Source organism: Lissotriton helveticus, chromosome 1_1 (genome assembly GCF_964261635.1).
Source record: "Lissotriton helveticus chromosome 1_1, aLisHel1.1, whole genome shotgun sequence".
In the NCBI taxonomy this organism is placed as follows: Eukaryota; Metazoa; Chordata; class Amphibia; order Caudata; family Salamandridae; genus Lissotriton; species Lissotriton helveticus.
The window spans coordinates 1,257,822,669-1,257,844,705 of NC_136057.1; the positions used below are offsets into that span (position 1 = coordinate 1,257,822,669).

The 22,037-nt window shown below is 39.9% G+C and overlaps 1 protein-coding gene across 1 annotated transcript in view; it reads left to right on the forward strand.

Annotated features, from left to right (window-relative positions):
- MUC19 (mucin 19, oligomeric) overlaps positions 1–22,037 on the forward strand; it is a 1,331,159-nt gene that overhangs the window by 781,496 nt on the left and 527,626 nt on the right. Inside the window, exons 65-69 of the mRNA XM_078649731.1 lie at positions 5,249–5,311; positions 7,687–7,749; positions 14,467–14,529; positions 17,043–17,105; positions 21,001–21,063. Coding sequence (XP_078505857.1) covers positions 5,249–5,311; positions 7,687–7,749; positions 14,467–14,529; positions 17,043–17,105; positions 21,001–21,063 — 315 coding nt within the window. The remainder of the gene's footprint in view (positions 1–5,248; positions 5,312–7,686; positions 7,750–14,466; positions 14,530–17,042; positions 17,106–21,000; positions 21,064–22,037) is intronic.

Below are 22,037 nucleotides of genomic sequence, written 5' to 3' on the forward strand. Positions count from 1 at the left end.
GAACCCAGAGTCAATAACTGAGCAGCCTCTTGCAATGGGTTTTTTATTATGTACCGGTTTATAGCAAATATTTTGGGAAAATATATACATGGAAAAATCGGTATGCAAGACACCTATGTATTTCTGAAATTGGAGTAAAATATAGAGTTCAGAAACTGTAGCTATTTGCACATTTCCAAAATGGTGAGTACCCATACTAGCATGAGAATTATAGGACATTATTCAAAGTGACTTCTTTTTTACAAATTGTCTTTCATTTGGAAGGCATAAATGCAGCAAAAATCAATAGGTAATAACAGCTGCTCTACAATTCTGTCTTACCTTAAGTCTCACAATAAAAATTGTACCTAACTTACGTGTGTAGTCCTAGGGTCCGCGACAGAAAACGGCTCAAAACGCAACGTTGACACACTTTATTTTTACAGTGAAAATTGACCCTTTTTTTGAAAAGTGCCTAGTTGTAGATTTTGAAACCTAGTTTTTCCGGGAGCCGAGGGAAACCTAGCAAACCTTTACATTTTTGAAAACTAGACACCTATGGGAATCCAAGATGGGGTGACTTGTCTGGTTCTCACCAGGTTCTGTTACCCAGAATCCCTTGCAAACCTAAACATTTGTCAACAAAACACATTTTCCTCCCATTTCTGTGGTGGAAAGTTCTGGAATCTGCATGGATCTGCAAAATGTCACCCTCCCGCATTCCTTAAAGTCTTCCAAGATTAATGCTACCTCACTTGTGTGGGTAGGCCTAGTGTCTGCAACTGGAAGAGTCCCAAAACGCAACCTGGACGTACCACATTTTCACAGCGAAAACTGACCTTTTTTTGTATAGTGCCTAGCTGTAGGTTTTGAACCCTAGCTCTGCTGGCACCTAGGAAAACCTAGAACACCTATACATTTTTGAAAACTATTTTCAAAAAAACACATGTTCCTCTCATTTCTGTGGTGGAAAGTTCTGGAATCTGCATGGCTCCACAAAACTCCACCCACCCCGCACTCTCCAAAGTCTTCCGAGAAAAATGGTACCTCACTTGTGTGGGTGGGTCAAGTACCCGCGACAGGCCCAAAACCTATTGAGGCGACATCAAAATCACAAAACAACATGGTTTTGCAAGGGGGGTCCCATGAGTTCTTGGCCCCGGGTTCGGCGGCCATCTAGCAAAACCTATCACACCCACACATTTCTAAAAACTAGACACCCGGGGGAGTCCAGCGAGGTATGGCTTGCATGGCTCCTCCAACGTTTTCCTACCCAGAATACCCTGCAAACCTCAAATGTAGCTGAAAAAGTAACTTTTTTCTCAAATTTCTGTGTGGGAAAGTTCTGGAATCTGTGTGGATCCACACATTTCCTACAACCCAGCATTCCTCCAGGTACCTACCTTGTGTGGGTAGGCATAGTGGCTGCAAATGGAAATGGCCCAAATCAAACTGTGGAGACTTCAAAACTACAGATAACAAAACTACCTGGTTTTGGGGGGCACCTGGTGTTTTGTCCCTGAGTTCGCCGCCATCTAGGCAAACCTACCAAACCCACACACTCCTGAAAGCTAGACACCCTAGGGAGTCCAATGAGGTATGGCCTGCATGGTTCCCATTATGTTTCCCTACACAGAATCCCAAGCAAATATCATACTCTGATAAGTCACTTTTTGTTCTCAAATTTCTGTGTGGGAAAGTTCTGGATTCTACGTGGATGCACACATTTCCTATCACCCAGCATTCCCCCAGGTCTCCCGTTACAAATGAAACCTTACTCGCATGTGTAGGTAAAGTACCTGTGACAGGCAAGGGCCCAAAATTACCTATCATGAAACAACCTGGTTTTGCAAGGGGAGTCACCTGGGTTTTTGGCCCCAGGGCTCGGCAGCCATCTTGGGAAACTACCACACCCACACATTTCTGAAAACTAGACACCCGGGGGATGCCAGAGTGGATCCCCCAATGTTTTCCTACGCTGAATGTCAACCTCAAATATAGCTAAAAAAACATATTTTCCCCATATTTTTGGGTGGAATCATCATGCTTGCACAACTGTCCTACCCCACAGCATTCCGCTCAGTCTCCGGAGTAAAAAGATACCTAACTTGTATGGGTGGAGAAAGGGCCTGTGACTGGGATCAGCCCAAAGAATAGGAATTAAGGGTATAGCACTGAGAATTCTAAGCGTTACATTTGAAAAAAAAATTGTTTTTATCCAATTCTGCATTGGACACCTACACAAGTGAGGTATCATTTTTAAGCAGAACGATGTGGGGTAGAACATTTGCCAATATGTCTCCAGGGAGGGGTAGAAAGACTTTGGTAATTGTTTTTGGGGTAGGGGCATTACCATGCCCATTCTGGGCAGCCCCCCTCCTACATCTTAAAAAAAATCCCTGGTGACTAGTTGGCTTTCTGCCACCCAGGGGCAGTTCAGGGGCTACTGCCCCATCTGCCCCTGGGGGAGCAGAAAGACTGTTGCATTTTGTTGGTGGGGTGGGGGCATTGGCCTACCCATTTTGGGCAGCCCTCACCCCTACATCAATAAAATAACATCCCTGGGCTCTAATGAGCTTTCAGCCCCCCGGGGGCAGATTGGAGGTTACTGCCCCATCTGCCCCCTGGCAGCAGAAAGACTGGAATTTCACTGAGGGTGGGGGCATTGTCATGCCCATTTTGGGCAGCCTCCAACCCAACATCAATAAAAAAGAATCCTGGTTTCTAGTGGACTTTCTGCCCCCCAGGGGAGATTGGAGGCTACTGCCCCATCTGTCCCGGGGGGGGGAGGGGGGAGAAAGACTGGGATTTCACCGGGTGGGGGCTGTTTTATGCCCATTTTGAGAAGGCTCAATCCCAACATCAATAAAAAAATCCTTGGTTTCTAGTGGGCTTTCAGCCCCCCCGGGGGGCAGATTGGGGGCTACTGCCCCTGTCTGTACCCAGGGGAGCAGTAAGACTGATAATTCTCAGGGGTGGATGCATTGCCATGCCCTTTTTGGGCAGCCCCCACCCCAACATCAATAAAAAAATTCCCTGTCTTCTAGTGGGCTACTGCCCCCATCTGCAGCCTGAGAGGCAGAAAGACTGTGATTTCACGGGGTGGGGGCATTTTCATACCCACTTTGGGCAGCCCCAACATCAATTAAAAATGGTTTCTAGTGGGCTTTTCAGCGCCTCCCGGGGGGGGGGGCAGATTGGGGGCTACTGCCCCCAGGGGAGCATAAAGACACATATGTCCAAAAAACATATGGAGGAGCAAAGATAATTGCCCAAGGGGCCACTCCCTCCTCCTTAGTGCTTGTGGGTGGACCCCTGCTTGGGATCACCCTCCTGGGGTGATCTCCAAGCAGGGATCCATTAGGGAAGGGTGCCATTGGAAAGAAGAGATTCTCCTCTTTTCAACGATACCTCTCCCATCTGTTTCGGTGCGCGGGGCTGAGATAGCCCCACAAGCACCGAAACTGAGAAACTGAAATTAAGTTTCAGTTTTGTTTTCATTGCAATGAAGATTGCACGCCATGCAAGGAATTACAAAAATAGGCCTGGGAAGCTCTTTCCCACCTCCCCAGGCAAAAATAAATGGCAAATCCCTCTGCTGTCTGCAGCAGAGGGATTTTCTGAGCATGTGCTCATGACAGAATTGTTTCGTCATGAGCACAGGAGCACTGGTGCTCATGACGGAACCATTCCGTCATGAGCACCCAAAGGGATAAAGATTCAGGTTTTTATGTCTTCTTTTCAATATGGAAACTAGGAGAAGACTTATTTACCACAAATGATAATTGTATTGACCTAAAATAACGATATTTATGACATACGGTAAATAGCACACATTGTTATAACGGATGTTGCCTTACTTAATGTGGAGCGCTATTTTACACATGCTTTATATTATCATTTCTGCATTTTAGCTATGAAACAGATTGGGATATATTGTCATATACCTATCCTATTACATTATATTTCTGTTTTATGTGATTATTTTTCCTCATGATAAAAATACCTTGATTTTAAGAATAGTACAAGAATAATCAAAATGCATTAATTATATTCCTTTGCACAACACTAATTATTCAAGGATATACGTGGATTCAAAATGTATGTCAAATAACTATTGGTAGATTTAAATACTAAAATATGGGATTTTTGATAGCATTTCTGTCATTGTCTATTTCTATTGCCACCACACCTTCCCCCACTAAAACCACAAGAGGCACTATGGTCTATACGTCAACTACTGGAAGTATGTATTTCAATGATTTTCCCCATGTTTGCCCCTTAATGTACATTGCCTACTGATTTTATATTCAGGATACGAAAATATGCACCCACATCTACAAAGCACTTTTGCGGCTGCATATACTCCAATTCGTAGTTTGCAAATTGAAAGATGCTTTTCCTAATGTACCAATCCGAATTTGGAAGTCAATGTTCTTTTGCAGACTCTTTAAATTGGATTACAACATACACCTATTCAGTATTTAGAAACCTCAAATGTTAGACCAACTCTATACTGACCAAATTGATACATGATGGGTCATATTTTGCAAGTGTAATCCAGTCAAAAACATTGTTTTCAATTATTAGTTTCCAGCTATTCAGTATTTAGAAACCTCAAATGTTAGACCTACTCTATACTGACCAAATTGATACATGATGGGTCATATTTTGCAAGTGTAATCCAGTCAAAAACATTGTTTTCAATTAATAGTTTCCAGCAAGTCAAACCTCTAAAACTTTTTGGGGGAGAGTTACACTAAATTGCAAATTGTGTGGAATTCAGATTGTTAAAAAGCAGTTCATCTGTTTATGTCTCATGTTTGTTTACTACACATTGTCAATTTTGCGCCCTAGGGTAATGGTATTTAATACGTGCTGTAAACACCTGGAACCCTAAGCCAAATTGTTATGAAGGTTCTTACCGTACATAAAGTGGAGGACTATTTTACACTAGCATACCAGTTGCATTTTAGCTATATAACTGATTAGAAAATACTTTCTTATATTCCTATCCAATTACATTGTAGTTCTGTTTAAAATTATGATTTTCACTCGCTGATAAAAAATAACTTGACTTTAAGAAATATTATATTTACAAGAATAAATGAACATTTATTGATCACATTCCTTTTCACCTTACTAAAAAATCGAGAATATATATATAGATTCAATATGCATGACAAACATGTATTTGTGAATTTAATATTAAAAATATTAAACATGTGGCTTTTTAAGATAATATTCCTATTATTGTCTATTTCTACAGCTACCACTATTCCACCCACCAAAACCACAACAGGCACTACAGTCTATACTTTAACCACTGGAAGTATGTATTTCAATGATTTCTCCCCATGGTTGCTTCTTAACGTGCATTGCCTCCCAATTTTATTTGTGCAATGCCAAAATATGTACAAACATGTACATAGCACTTTTATGGCTGCACATACTGAAATTTGTAGCATGGAAATATAAATATGCTTTTTCTAATGTACCAATCCAAATCTGGAAGTCAGTAAACTTTTACTGACCCATAAAATAGGATGATAACCTATACCAATTCATTTTTTGGCAAGGTCAAATTGTGGGCATCATTTATAAAAATTGAAGAAACATGTGAAGGATCAACATTTTGCTCGAGTAATCCAGTCTTAAAACATTAGAAGTTGGTGACTCTTGAGTTTGGGTGGTACCCCATAAGCAAAAAGGATGGGGCCACTTTGGGACCCCTTCCCTTTGTGAATGTAAAACAAAGTTTGTTGGAGAGTACGAAGGGGACCACTGCCTACCCTGCAACAAGAAATTTAAAAAGTAAACATTTCTCTTAATTGCACTTCATACTTGAAGGAAAATGGGCTGCATACAGAAAGTTTTTTTTATTTTAAGATGCTCACAAGTATATTGATATACTGGCACCTGCCCAAAAAGTGGAGTGAGTCTCAATTTGTAAACTTCATTTTAAAATTGAACAGGTAGGCTGGTATATGATCCACTCAGATCAAAGTTGAATGAATGGATCTCTTACAACCTAAATTGCTTAGTGAAATTCCATACTGGTCCCAACCATATTTTGTGACTGGTATTAACTGCATGTGGCCTATAATTACATAATTGAACTCAAATATTGCAATTACATTCTATAAAGTGAAGTATTCATCCTAATGTTTTGATTTTCGCAGTCTTTCGAGTGTTTGTATTTGTTTTACACCCAATTAAAAAAAAAATCCTTGAATAGCAGTGAACTGAGGTGTCAAGAAGCAAATTCATGGCAACAGTTCATGCTTCTGTTACAAATGATTCTACATCTATACTATTTTGTGCAAATGTCATCATTCCATGTAGTCATGTTCCATGCACTTCACTGTTTTTTAAAAACATACTTATAGTGCATCTCATACATTATGCACTCATTACAAGTTCTGGTTTGAATTATTTTCCCTACTGAAACAGAGGTCTGTACAGGAAGCAATATGAATATATTATTACTCACTCGTAGTTTTCCACTGATATATTCCAGCAGGTCAAACTTGCAGAACTTTATTGGGGAAATGCCTCTAGGGAAAATTTGCTGAATTCTACATGTTAAAAACCAATTCGGGTTTATGTGTCTTGTTTGCATGATGGAAACTAGGAAAATAACTTTTTTTTACCACAAATGATATGTTTATCATGCTAAGATAACGATATTTACAATATGCTGTAAATACCACACATTGTTACAACAGATGATGCCTAACTTAGGGGCCGATTATGATTGCGATTTTTTCGCATCCTCCGGGCCGGCGGAAGCCACCGCCGGCCCAGAGGATGCGGAAAAATCTCTGCTGAGCCTCCAAAGACCCACCGCCATATTAGGATGGCTGGTGGGTCTGGTATTTCGTCCGCCGCTTTTCCGCCGCGGTTGCATCACAACCGCGGCGGAAAAGCTCTGATATGGTGGCGGTGTCTATCAGTCACCGCCCACCATATTAGGATGGTGGGAAAGACATGATTTTCTGCGGTGGCTTTTCCGCCGTGGGAGAGCATACGGACTTTCATTCAGGGGCCTGTTACGGGCCCCCTGGGTGAAGGGGGGGTGGAGGGTGCACATGGGGGGTACCTATGGTACCCCCCTGCATTTGCGTGCACAAAGCAGCAGGCACTGCGCGGTGCCTACCGCTTTGTGCATGCAAATGCGATGCATGCATTTTTAAACATGCGGCGGGTGCAGCTTGAAGCTGCACCCGCCGCAATGTTAAAGATAGAGGATGTGACCGCCACCCTGGCGGTCACATCCTAATCTTCTCAGAGGGAACGCCGCAGCCCCTGCGGATGTTCCCTCCTCCTCAGGGGTCATGCACGGACTCAAGTCCGTCCGCGATCCTAATTGGGCCCTTAATGTTGAGGGTTATTTTATGCATGTTTTCTATTATCTATTCTGCATTTTAGCTATGAAACAGTTTGAGATATATTATCATCTATACCTATCCTTTTACATTATATTTCTCTTTTTTTGTGACGATATTCCCTCATGATAAAAATAACTTTATCTTAAGAATAGTGTTAATTACAAGGATAATCAAAATGCATTGATTACTGATTACTGCACAACACTAAAGATTCAAGGATATATGTGGATTCAAAATTCATGTCAAATAATATGTAGATTTGAAATACTAAAAAATGAGCTTTTGATAATATTTCTATCATTGTCTATTTCTATAGCCACCACACCTCTACCCACAAAAACTACAGCAGGCACTACGATCTATACATCAACTACTGGAAGTATGTATCTCAATGATTTCCCCATGCTTGCCTCTATTTATGTATTGCCTACTGATTTTATATTCATGATAGTAAAGTATGCACCCACATGTACAAGCACTTTTACAACAGCATATACTCCAATTCAGAGGTTGCAAATTAAAAGATGCTTTTCCTAATATACTAATCCAAATTTTGAAGTCAGTAATCTTTTGCAGACTCTTAAAATCGGATTACAACCTCTACCTATTCAGCTTTTGGAAAGCTCGAATGTATGAATGGAACTGTTACTACATAAATTGCTTAGTGAAATTCCATACTGGGCGCAACCGTATTTTGTAACTGGTATTAAATGCATGTGACCTATAGTTACATAATTGAACCCAAATAGTGCAATTACACTCTAAATGCAAAGCCTTCATCCTAATATTTTGATTTCACAATCTTTCGAGTGTTTGTATTTGTTTTACTCCCAATTAATAAGACAATCATTGAATAGCAGTGAACTGAAATGTCAAAAAGCAAACTCATGCCAACAGTTCATGCTTCTGTTACCAATGATTCTACACATTTACCATTTTGTTCAAATTTCATCATTCCATACACTTCACTGTTTTAGAAACATTCTTATAGTGCATCTCATGCATTTGGCTCTCATTACAAGATCATATTTAAATTATTTTTCCTACTGATAAGAGGTTTGCAGACGAAGAAAAAATAATATAGTATCACTCACTTATAGATTTCCACTGTTATATTCCAGCAGGTCAAACTTGCAGAACTTTATTGGTGGAAAGGCCCAATTAACCCCTTCGCTGCTAGGCCTCCCCGTACTAAGCCTTTTTTTGGCTATTTGGGGTAGTTTGCACTTAGGCCCCTGTGACCTTTTGACCACATACGGTATCCACACCAAATTTGCGTCCTTTTCTTCCAACATCATGGGGATTCCAAAGGTACCCAGGATTTGTGGATTTCTCATGAGGGGACCAAGAAATTTGCCAAAATACAGATACATCTTTTTTTTAATGTGAAAAAAGTGCGGCAAATGAAAGTGTCTGTTTTTTTCCCCCTGCAAATGATATTAACAAAGAGTTTATGGGGCTAAAATCACAATTTTCCCAGCTTTTAGGGACTCACCAACTTTTGTCACAAAACCACCATTTTGTACACAGTCTGAGCATTTTACTGGGACATAGCCTATTTTTGCTATTTTTTTTGTGCTTACAACCTTCTTCCAGTTAGTGGTAGAAATGAATATGAAAGTAATAATGGATCTTGGAAAGCTATATATTTTAGAACAGTAGATACAATTCTAAATTTAGCAAGGGGTCAATTGTGTAGATCCTTCAAGGTTTCGTTATAGAAACTAACAATTGAATATAGGAAAAATTGAACATTAATGAAAAAAACAACCATTTGTGCCAACGTTTTCACCTGTAACTTCTTCTAATTATGACAGCTGTTAGAAATCAATATACAATTACATCCGCCCGACCTTTCTGGTTGTGGAGATATATAGGACTTGTAGGTTCATGAAGCACCCGACGAACCCAGAGCCAATAACTGAGCTGCCTCTTGCAATGTTTTTTTTATTATGTACCGGTTTATAGCAATTATTTTGGGAAAATATATACATGGAAAAATCGGTATGCAAGACACCTATGTATTTCTGAAATTGGAGTAAAATCTAGAGTTCAGAAACTGTAGCTATTTGCACATTTCCGAAATTGTGAGTACCCATACTAGCATGAGAATTATAGGACATTATTCAAAGTGACTTCTTTTTTACACATTGTCTTTCATTTGGAAGGCATAAATGCAGCAAAAATCAATAGGTAATAACAGCTGCTCTACAATTCTGTGTTACCTTAAGTCTCCCAATAAAAATTGTACCTAACTTGCGTGTGTAGTCCTAGGGGCCGCGACAGAAAACGGCTCAAAACGCAACGTTGACACACTTTATTTTTACAGTGAAAATTGACCCTTTTTTTGCAAAGTGCCTAGTTGTAGATTTTGAAACCTAGTTCTGCCGGGAGCCGAGGGAAACCTAGCAAACCTTTACATTTTTGAAAACTAGACACCTATGGGAATCCAAGATGGGGTGACTTGTCTGGTTCTCACCAGGTTCTGTTACCCAGAATCCCTTGCAAACCTAAACATTTGTCAACAAAACACATTTTCCTCCCATTTCTGTGGTGGAAAGTTCTGGAATCTGCATGGATCTGCAATATGCCACCCTCGCCGCATTCCTCAAAGTATTCCATGAAAAATGGTACCTCACTTGTGTTGGTAGGCCTAGTGTCTGCAACTGGAAATGTCCCAAAACGCAACATGGACATACCACATTTTCACAGCGAAAACTGACCTTTTTTTGTATAGTGCCTAGCTGTAGGTTTTGAACCCTAGATCTGCTGGCACCTAGGAATACCTAGAACACCTATACATTTTTGAAAACTATTTTCAAAAAAACACATGTTCCTCTCATTTCTGTGGTGGAAAGTTCTGGAATCTGCATGGCTCCACAAAACTCCACCCACCCTGCACTCTCCAAAGTCTTCCGAGAAAAATGGACCTCACTTGTGTGGGTGGGTCAAGTAACCGCGACAGGCCCAAAACCTATTGAGGCGACATCAAAATCACAAAACAACATGGTTTTGCAAGGGGGGTCCCATGAGTTCTTGGCCCCGGGTTCGGCGGCCATCTAGCAAAACCTATCACACCCACACATTTCTAAAAACTAGACACCCGGGGGAGTCCAGCGAGGTATGGCTTGCATGGCTCCCCCAACGTTTTCCTACCCAGAATACCCTGCAAACCTCAAATGTAGCTGAAAAAATAACTTTTTTCTCAAATATCTGTGTGGGAAAGTTCTGGAATCTGTGTGGATCCACACATTTCCTACCACCCAGCATTCCTCCAGGTACCTCCCTTGTGTGGGTAGGCATAGTGGCTGCAAATGGAAATGGCCCAAATTAAACTGTGGAGACTTCAAAACTACAGATAACAAAACTACCTGGTTTTGGGGGCACCTGGTGTTTTGTCCCTGAGTTCGCCCCCATCTAGGCAAACCTACCAAACCCACACACTTCTGAAAACTAGACACCCTAGGTAGTACAATGAGGTATGGCCTGCATGGATCCCATTATGTTTCCCTACACAGAATCCCAAGCAAATATCATACTCTGATAAGTCACTTTTTGTTCTCAAATTTCTGTGTGGGAAAGTTCTGGATTCTACGTGGATGCACACATTTCTTATCACCCAGTATTCCCCCAGGTCTCCCGATACAAATGAAACCTTACTCGCATGTGTAGGTAAAGTACCTGTGACAGGCAAGGGCCCAAAATTACCTATCACGAAACAACCTGGTTTTGCAAGGGGAGTCACCTGGGTTTTTGGCCCCAGGGCTCGGCAGCTATCTTGGGAAACTACCACACCCACACATTTCTGAAAACTAGACACCCGGGGGATGCCAGAGTGGATCCCCCAATGTTTTCCTACGCTGAATGTCAACCTCAAATTTAGCTAAAAAAACATATTTTCCCCATATTTTTGGTTGGAATCATCATGCTTGCACAACTGTCCTACCCCACAGCATTCCGCTCAGTCTCCGGAGTAAAAAGATACCTTACTTGTATGGGTGGAGAAAGGGCCTGTGACTGGGATCAGCCCAAAGAATAGGAATTAAGGGTATAGCACTGAGAATTCTAAGCGTTACATTTGAAAAAAAATTGTTTTCATCCAATTCTGCATTGGAAACCTACACAAGTGAGGTATCATTTTTAAGCAGAACGATGTGGGGAAGGACATTTGCCAATATGTCTCCAGGGAGGGGTAGAAAGACTTTGGTAATTGTTTTTGGGGTAGGGGCATTACCATGTCCATTCTGGATAGCCCCCCTCCTACATCATAAAAAAAATCCCTGGTGACTAGTTGGCTTTCTGCCACGCAGGGGCAGTGCCCCATCTGCCCCTGGGGGAGCAGAAATACTGTTGCATTTTGTTGGTGGGGTGGGGGCATTGGCCTACCCATTTTGGGCAGCCCTCACCCCTACATCAATAAAATAACATTCCTGGGCTCTAATGAGCTTTCAGCCCCCCTGGGGCAGATTGGAGGTTACTGCCCCATCTGCCCCCCAGCAGCAGAAAGACTGGAATTTCATTGGGGGTGGGGGCATTGTCATGCCCAATTTGGGCAGCCTCCAACCCAACATCAATAAAAAAGAATCCTGGTTTCTAGTGGACTTTCTGCCCCCCAGGGGAGATTGGAGGCTACTGCCCAATCTGTCCCCGGGAGGGGGGGGCAGAAAGACTGGGATTTCACCGGGTGGGGGCTGTTTTATGCCCATTTTGGGAAGGCTCAATCCCAACATCAATAAAAAAATCCTTGGTTTCTAGTGGGCTTTCAGCCCCCCTGGGGGGGGGCAGATTGGGGGCTACTGCCCCTGTCTGTCCCCTGTCTGTACCCAGGGGAGCCGTAAGACTGATAATTCTCAGGGGTGGATGCATTGCCATGCCCTTTTTGGGCAGCCCCACCCCAACATCAATACAAAAATTCCCTGTCTTCTAGTGGGCTACTGCCCCCATCTGCAGCCTGGGAGGCAGAACGACTGTGATTTCACGGGGTGGGGGCCTTTTCATACCCACTCTGGGCAGCCCCAACATCAATAAAAAAATGGTTTCTAGTGGGCTTTTCAGCCCCTCCCGGGGGGAGCAGATTGGGGGCTACTGCCCCCAGGGAAGCATAAAGACACATATGTCCAAAAACATATGGAGGAGCAAAGAGCATTGCCCAAGGGGCCACTCCCTCCTCCCTAGTGCTAGTGGGTGGACCCCTGCTTGGGATCACCCTCCTGGGGTGATCTCCAAGCAGGGATCCATTAGGGAAGGGTGCCATTGGAAAGGGGAGATTCTCCTCTTTTTAACGATACCTCTCCCATCTGTTTCGGTGCGCGGGGCTGAGATAGCCCCACAAGCACCGAAACTGAGAAACTGAAATTAAGTTTCAGTTTTGTTTTCATTGCAATGAAGATTGCACGCCATGCAAGGAATTACAAAAATAGGCCTGGGAAGCTCTTTCCCACCTCCCCAGGCAAAAATAAATGGCAAATCCCTCTGCTGTCTGCAGCAGAGGGATTTTCTGAGCATGTGCTCATGACAGAATGGTTTTGTCATGAGCACAGGAGCACTGGTGCTCATGACGAAACCATTCCGTCATGAGCACCCAAAGGGATAAAGAACAATTCAGGTTTTTATGTCTTCTTTTCAATATGGAAACTAGGAAAAGACTTATTTACCACAAATGATAAATGTATCGACCTAAAATAACGATATTTATGACATACGGTAAATAGCACACATTGTTATAACGGATGTTGCCTTACTTAATGTGGAGTGCTATTTTACACATGCTTTATATTATCATTTCTGCATTTTAGCTATGAAACAGATTGGGATATATTGTCATATACCTATCCTATTACATTATATTTCTGTTTTATGTGATTATTTTTCCTCATGATAAAAATACCTTGGGCCTTATTTATGAAGGCCTTGCGCCGCCGATGCGTCACTTTTAACATGGGAAAAAGTGACGCATCGGTGGCGCAAGGCCTTCATAAATAAGGCCCATTGATTTTAAGAATAGTACAAGAATAATCAAAATGCATTAATTATATTCCTTTGCACAACACTAATGATTCAAGGATATACGTGGATTCAAAATGTCTGTCAAATAACTAGGTAGATTTGAATACTAAAATATGGGATTTTTGATAGCATTTCTGTCATTGTCTATTTCTATTGCCACCACACCTTCCCCCACTGAAACCACAACAGGCACTATGGTCTATACGTCAACTACTGGAAGTATGTATTTCAATGATTTTCCCCATGTTTGCCCCTTAATGTACATTGCCTACTGATTTTATATTCAGGATACGAAAATATGCACCCACATCTACAAAGCACTTTTGCGGCTGCATATACTCCAATTCGTAGTTTGCAAATTGAAAGATGCTTTTCCTAATGTACCAATCCGAATTTGGAAGTCAGTGTTCTTTTGCAGACTCTTTAAATTGGATTACAACATACACCTATTCAGTATTTAGAACCCTCAAATGTTAGACCTACTCTATACTGACCAAATTGATACATGATGGGTCATATTTTGCAAGTGTAATCCAGTCAAAAACATTGTTTTCAATTAATAGTTTCCAGCAAGTCAAACCTCTAAAACTTTTTGGGGGAGAGTTACACTAAATTGCAAATTGTGTGGAATTCAGCATGTTAAAAAGCAGTTCATCTGTTTATGTCTCATGTTTGTTTACTACACATTGTCAATGTTGCGCCCTAGGGTAATGGTATTTAATACGTGCTGTAAACACCTGGAACCCTATGCCAAATTGTTATGAAGGCTCTTACCGTACATAAAGTGGAGGACTATTTTACACAAGCATACCAGTTGCATTTTAGCTATATAACTGATTGGGATATATTGTCATATAATCCTATCCTATTACATTGTAGTTCTGTTTTTAATGACTTGATTTTAGGAAATAATTTATTTACAAGAATAAATTAACATTTATTAATCACATTTATGTTCACATCACTAAAGAGTCAAGAATATATTTGTATTCAAAATGCATGACAAATATTTATTTGTGTATTTGAATATAAAAAATAATTAAAACATGTGGCCGTTAGATAATATTTCCATTATTGTCTATTTCTATAGCTACCACTATTCCACCCACTAAAACCACAACAGGCACTTCGGTCTATACTTCAACCACTGGAAGTATGTATTTCAATGATTTCTCCCCATGGTTGCTTGCTCATGTTCACATGCATTCCTTTTGATTTTATTTTATTTGTGCAATACCAAAATATGTACCAACATGTACAAAGCACTTTTATGGCAACACATGCTGCGATTTGTAGTCTGCAAATGTAAATATGTTTTTTTAATATACCAATCCAAATTTGGAAGTCAGTAAACATTTAGTCACTCTTAAAATAGTATTATAACGTATACCAATTCATTTTATGCCAAGGTCAAATTGTGATTCAAAAAGGGGGGTGGTGATGGACAGAGTATCTGAATTAAGCAGAACACTCGTACCCAGTCAAAAGATCAGGGCTTGATCCATCACCGTTTTTTCGCTCACTACACCATCCCAGTTCAGAACCTGGCTACATGCAAATTAGTCTGTCCCTGGCCCAGTGCATCATGGGAACAGGGCAGACCAAACTACCAAGCCAATTGTTTACTGGAAAGGAAACAAGCTTCCGGGGACCGGTTTCTGGCATTACAGCCGTATTCGGCCCGGCTTGCTTGAATCCTGATGGTGCAGTGAGCAAGGGACTCACATCTGAGCATACCCTTCCACGCTTGTGGTGGCCATGATGCACTGGGCCAGGGACAGACTGGGTATGAGTGTTCTGCTTAATTCAGATGCTCTGTCCATCACCACCCCCAATCGTTTTGGCCACTATAGGAGTGGAAGGGTATGCTCAGACATGAGTCCCTTGCTCACTGCACCATAAGGATTCAAGCAAGCCGGACCGAAGACGGCTGCAATGCCAGAAACCGGTCCCCGGAAGCTTGTTTCCTTTCCAGTAAAGAATTGGCTTGGTAGTTTGGTCTGCCCTGTTCCCATGATGCACTGGGCCAGGGACAGACTAATTTGCATGTAGCCAGGTTCTGAACTGGGATGGTGCAGTGAGCTAAAAAACGGTGATGGATCAAGCCCTGATCTTTAGACTGGGTATGAGTGTTCTGCTTAATTCAGATGCTCTGTCCATCACCACCCCCTTTTCTGAAAGGTCAAATTGTGGGCATCACTTATAAAAATTGAAGAAACTTGTGATGGGTCAATATTTTGCTAGTATAATCCAGTCATAAAACATTAAAAATTGCTGACCCTGCGTTTGCGTGATATCCCATAAGCAAAAAGGATGGGGCCACTTTGGGACCCCTTTCCCTTTGTGAATGTAAAACAAATTTTGTTGGAGAGTAGGAAGGGGACCACTGCCTTCTCTTCAACAAAAATGTAAAAAAAATAACTATACATTTCTCTTAAATGTACTGCATACTTGAAGGAAAATGGGCTGCATACAAAAAGTTTATTTTCTTTTAAGATGATCACAAGCATATTGATATCCGGACACCTGCCGAATAATTGGAATGAGTCTCAATTAGCAAACGTCCTCTTTAATATTCAACAGGTGGGCCGGTATATCATCCACTCAGAATCAGAGTTTTATAAACGGATGTCTTACTACGTAAATTACCTATTGAATTCCATACTGGTCCCAACCATTTTTTGAGACTTGTATTTAGTAATTAAACGCAAATAGTGCAATTACATTGTATTACCTTGTATAACTTAATGTAATCTAAATGAAAATCTTTTATCCTAATATTTTGATGTTCCCAGTCTTTTGAGTGTTTGTATTTTTTTACGCCTAATTAATAAGACAATCTTGAATAGCAGTGAACTGAAGGGTCAAGAAGCAAATTCAATACAACAGTTTCTGTTTCTGTTACAAATGATTCTACAAATATAGCATATTGTGCAAATTTCATCTTTCCATGTAGTCATGTTCCATACACTTCACTGTTTTTAAAAACATACTTACAGTGCATTTCATGTTTAAGTCACTCATTAGAAGTTCAGATTTAAATTCTTGTCTTTACTGAAAAAAAGAGGTTTGCAGAGGAAGCAAAATTAAAATATCATCACACACTCATAGTTTTCCACTGATATATTCGAGCAGGTCAAACTTGCAGAACTATATTGGGGGATAGGCACACTACAAGGGAAAAATGTGTGGAATTCTTTGTGTTAAAAACAAATTCAGGTTTTTATGTCTTGTTTTCGTGATGGAAACTAAGGAAATAACTTGTTTATCTTACATGATAAATTTATCATCCTAGGATAATGATATTTATCACATGTTTACCTCACATTGCTATAAGGAATGTTGCCTTACTTAATGTGGAGGGTTATTTTGCGCATGCTTTATAAGATCATTTCTGCATTTTAGCTATGAAACAGCCTGAGATATATTGTCATATATACCTATCTTATTATTATATTTCTGTTTTATGTGATGATTTTTCCTAATGATAAAAACAACTTCATTTTAAGAATTGTTTTAATTACAAGAATAATCAAAATGCATTGATTACGTCACTAAAGATTCAAGGATATATGTGGATTTGAAATTCCTTTCAAATAATTATAGGTAGAATTTAAATTCTAAAACATTTTTTGATAATATTTCTATTATTGTCTATTTCTATAGCCACCACATTTCCCCCCATTAAAACCACAACAGGCACTACGGTCTATACATCAACTACTGGAAGTATGTATTTCAATGATTTCTGCCATGTTTGCTTCCTAATGTGCTTTGCCTACTGATATTATTTTCATAATAGGAAAATATGCACCCACATCTACAAAGCACTTGTATGGCTGCATTTACTACAATCTGTAGTTTGCAAATTGAAAGAGGCTTTTCCTTATATAAAAATCCAAATTTGGAAGTCAGTAATCTTTTGCAGACTCTTAAAATTAGATTACAACCTTCTCCTATTCAGTATTTCGAAACCTTGAATGTTAGGCCTACTCTATACAAACCAAATTGATATTTGATGGATCCAATTTTTGCAAGTGTAATCCAGTGAAAAACATTGAATATTACCGACTCCTATGTTTCTGTGATACCTTAGTCGCAGAAAGGACAGAGCCACTTCAGAACTCCCTCTACTTTGTTAATGTAAATAAAAACAGTACTGGAGAGTAGGTAGAGGATCACTGCTTATGCTTCAACAAACCTTAAAAAGTCAACTACGTTTAAGTGCTACACTGTGGGGCATATTATTAAGGGGGTTTATCTCCACTTTTTTGGCTTTAAAAGACAAGAAAGCGGAGATAAAATTATCTCCCTATTACCTAGCTGTCGCTAACACCAGTTAGCGACAGCTAGTAGGAGATAGCGGCCATCTTGGGCCCTGCTCTGCATGTCAGTGAAATGTATCACTAATGACATGCAAAGTGGGCGTGCCAAGATGTTAGCGACTGGAAACAGTCGCTAACATCGCTATCTCTTATTACCAACTTTTGGAGATATTCGCGCTAAGCGCGAATATCTCCAAAAGCTAACACCTGCCCCTGAGCAGTTCTTAGCCATGTTATCCAATGGTAGGTGGAAAACATGGCTAAGAGCATTAGCTCGGTAATGCATGAATATCGCTGACTTTTCAGCGATATTAATGCATTTCGGCCGATTTTTATCGCTTAGGAGATAAACCTTGATAATAGCAAGGTTCCCGCAGCTCGGCGATAAAAATATTGCCGCTAGGCCAACATAGCGATAATTATCGTTAGTTGTTGGTAATATGCCCCTGTATTCTTTAAAGAGAAAGGGCTCCATAAGAAAAAAAAATAGTTTAAGATGGACACATATATGGTAAATTTAGCACCTAGGGTAATGGTATTTACCACGTGCTGTAAATCCCCACAATCTTGAGCCAAATTGTTATGAAGGTTCTTACCTTAGGTAAAGTGGAGGACTATTTTCCTCATCCATAACAGTTGCCTTTTAGCTATATAACTCATTGGGAGAAAATGTCATATATTCTTATCCTATTACATTGTAGCTCTGTATTAAAAAAAATGTTTTCTCCAGGTGATAAAAAATTAATTGAATTCAAGAAATAATTTATTTACTAGAATAAATCAACATTTATTGATTAAATTCCTTTTCACATCGCTAAATAGTCAAGATATGGATTCAAAATGCATTACAAATATTTCTTTGTGTATTTGAAAATAAAAAATATTAAAACATGTGGCTTTTCTTTTAGATAATGATTCCATTATTGTCTATTTCTATAGCTACCACTATTCCACCCACTAATACCACAACAGGCATTTTGCTCTATACTTCAACCACTGGACGTATGTATTTTAATGATTTCTCCCCTGGTTGCTAGTCAAGGTGCATTGCCGTTCGATTTTATTTGTGTAATACCAAAATATGTACCAACATGCACCAAGCGTTTTTATGGCTGCACATGCTGCAATTTGTAGTCTGCAAATGTAAATATGTTTTTTCTAATATACCAATCCAAATTTGGAAGTCAGTAAAGTTTTACCGACTCTTAAAATAGTATTATAACCTATACTAATTCATTTTTTGGCAAGGTCAAATTGTGGCCATCACCTATAAAAATTGAAGAAACTAGATGGATGAATATTTTGCTAGTGTAATCCAGTTATAAATAAATTAAAAATTGCTGTCTCCTGGATTTGGGTGATACCCTAGAATCAAAAAGGCTGGGACCATTTTGGGACCTCCTTTCCCTTTTTTAATGTAAAACTTAGGGGTCAATTATGATGCCGGACGGATCGACACCGCCATGCAGGCAGTGGCGATCCGTCTGCCATCCTTGCCCGTCCGCCAACTATTCCCCGCCGCCATATTATAATGGCGGGGGGAACCAAGGCGGACGGGAAGACCATCCGCCGCTTTTCCGCCGTGGTCACAAGGCAACCGCGGCGGAAAATGTCTAATATGGTGGCGGTTGTTATCAGACACCGCCAGCCATATTAGGATGGGCTGAGGGGAATGCCTTAATGTGGCGGCAATGCCACAACAAAAAGGCATACGGTCCTTGCTTTGGGGGCCCATTGCAGGCCCCCAGGGTGAAGGGGGGGTGGGGGGTGCACATGGGGGGTACCTATGGTACCCTCCTGCGTTTCAAAATACAGCATGGCAGGCACAACATGCATTTTTTTATTGCAGGCGGTGGTGCTTTCAGCACCGCCCGCCGCAATGTAAAAAATGCAGGATGCACCCACCACTGTGGCGGGTGCATCCTAATTCGAGGCACGGGACATCCGCCCCTGTGGTGGACAGTCCCGTCCTCCGACAGGATGGCGGACGGATTTTGTCTGTCCGCCATCCTAATTGACCCCATAGTTTGTTGGAGAGGCCATTGCTTACTCTTCAACAAAAATTATAAAAAAAGTGTCTTTATCACACTGCACACATGAAGGAAAATGATCTGCATACAAAAAGTGTATTTTATTTTAAGATGATCACAAGCATATTGATATCCTGACACCTGCTCCATAATTTGAGTGAGTCTCAATTTGAAAACTTCCTCTTTAATATCCAAAGGGTAGGCCAGTATATCATGCACTCAAAATGAGAATTGTATGAACGGATCTCTTACTATGTAAATTACTTGGTAAAATTCCATACCAGTCGCAACCATATTTTGTGACTGATATTTAGTGCATGTGGCCTCTAGTTACATAACTGCAAAGCCGGTATCCCAATATTTAAATTTTCACAATCTTCGAGTGTTTGTATTCATTGTAAGCCCAGTTGATTAGACAATCATTGAATCATTGAATAGCAGTGGACTGAATTGTCAAGCAAAGTAATGGCAATAGTAGTTTGTGTTTCTGTTACCAATGAGTCTACACAAATAACATTTTGTGCAAATGTCATCATCCCATGTTGTCATATTCCATATACTCCACTGTTTTTATAAACATATTTATAGTGCATCTCATGTATTAGGCACTCATTACAAAGTCAGATTTTTTTTATCTACTGACATAGAGGTTTGCACAGGAAGCAAAATTAATATATATTACACACACTCATAGATTTCCACTGATATATTCCATTAGGTCAAACTTGTAGAACTTTATTGGGGGGAAGGCCCACTAAAGGGAAAAAGTGCAGAATTCTACAAGTTAAAAACCAATTCAGGTTTTTATGTCTTGTCTTCATGATGGAAACTAGGAAAAGGACTTATTTACCACATATGATAAATTTATCATCCTAGGATAATGATATTGATAACATGTGGTAAATACCCGCAATTGTTAGAAGGGATGTTGCCTTACTTAATTTGGAAGGTTATTTTGCGCATGCTTCATATTATCATATCTACATTTTAGCTATGAAAAAGATTGGGCTATATTGTCATATATACCTAGCTTATTACATTATATTTCTGTTTTATGTGATGATTTTCCCTCATGATAAAAATAACTTGATATTCAGATTTTTTTTATTACAAGAATGATCAAAATGCATTTATTACATTTCTTTGCACAACACTAAAGATTCAAGGATGCATGTGGATTAGAAATCCATGTCAAATAATTTGAGGTAAATTTGAAATACTAAAATATGGGCTTTTTTATAACATTTCTATCATTGTCTATCTCTATAGCCACCACACCTCCCCCGACTAAAACCACAACAGGCACTACGGTCTATACACCAACTACCGGAAGTATGTATTTCAGTGATTTCCCCAATGTTTGCTTCTTAATGTGCATTGTCTACTGATTTTATTTTCATAGTAGGAAAATATTCACCCACATGAAGAAAGCACATTTACGGCTGCATATACTCAAATTCTTAGTTTGCAAATTGAAAGATACTTTTCCTAATGTACTAATCCAAATTTGGAAGTCAGTAATCTTTTGCAGACTCTTAAAATTGGATTACAAGCTCCACCATTCAGTTTTTGGAATGCTCAAATGTTAGGCATCCTGTATACAAACCGGATGGATCAATATTTAACAAGTGTAATCGAGTCAAAATCATTGAAAATTACTGACTCCCATGTTTGTGTGATACCTTAGTCACAGAAAGGACAGAGCTACTTTGGAAACCCTTCCACTTTGTCAATGTAAACAAAAACAGTATTGAAAAGTAGGTATGGGATCACAGCTAATACTTCTACAAACCTTAAAAAGTCAACTTTTTAGAGTTCTAGACTGTATCCTTTAGAGAGAATGGGCTCCTCAGGACGAACAAAAAATATTTTAAGACGGTCACAGACATGTTGATCTCCAGACATTAGTAGGCCATCATCACTGTGATGGCCACCAATTGAATTCAGTTGCAATTTGAAAATGTTCTATTTAATATTCATCAGATAGACTGGAAAATGATCCACTCAAAAAAAGAATATTATAAATCAACATATTATTACTATGTATGTTGATTTGCAAATTTCAATGATGGTTGCTACCAGTTTTTTGTGCCTGGCATGCATGTAGCCATCATTCTATAACTGAAAACAAAATGTGCACATTTACGGCTGCATATACTCAAATTCTTAGTTTGCAAATTGAAAGATACTTTTCCTAATGTACTAATCCAAATTTGGAAGTCAGTAATCTTTTGCAGACTCTTAAAATTGGATTACAAGCTCCACCATTCAGTTTTTGGAATGCTCAAATGTTAGGCATCCTGTAT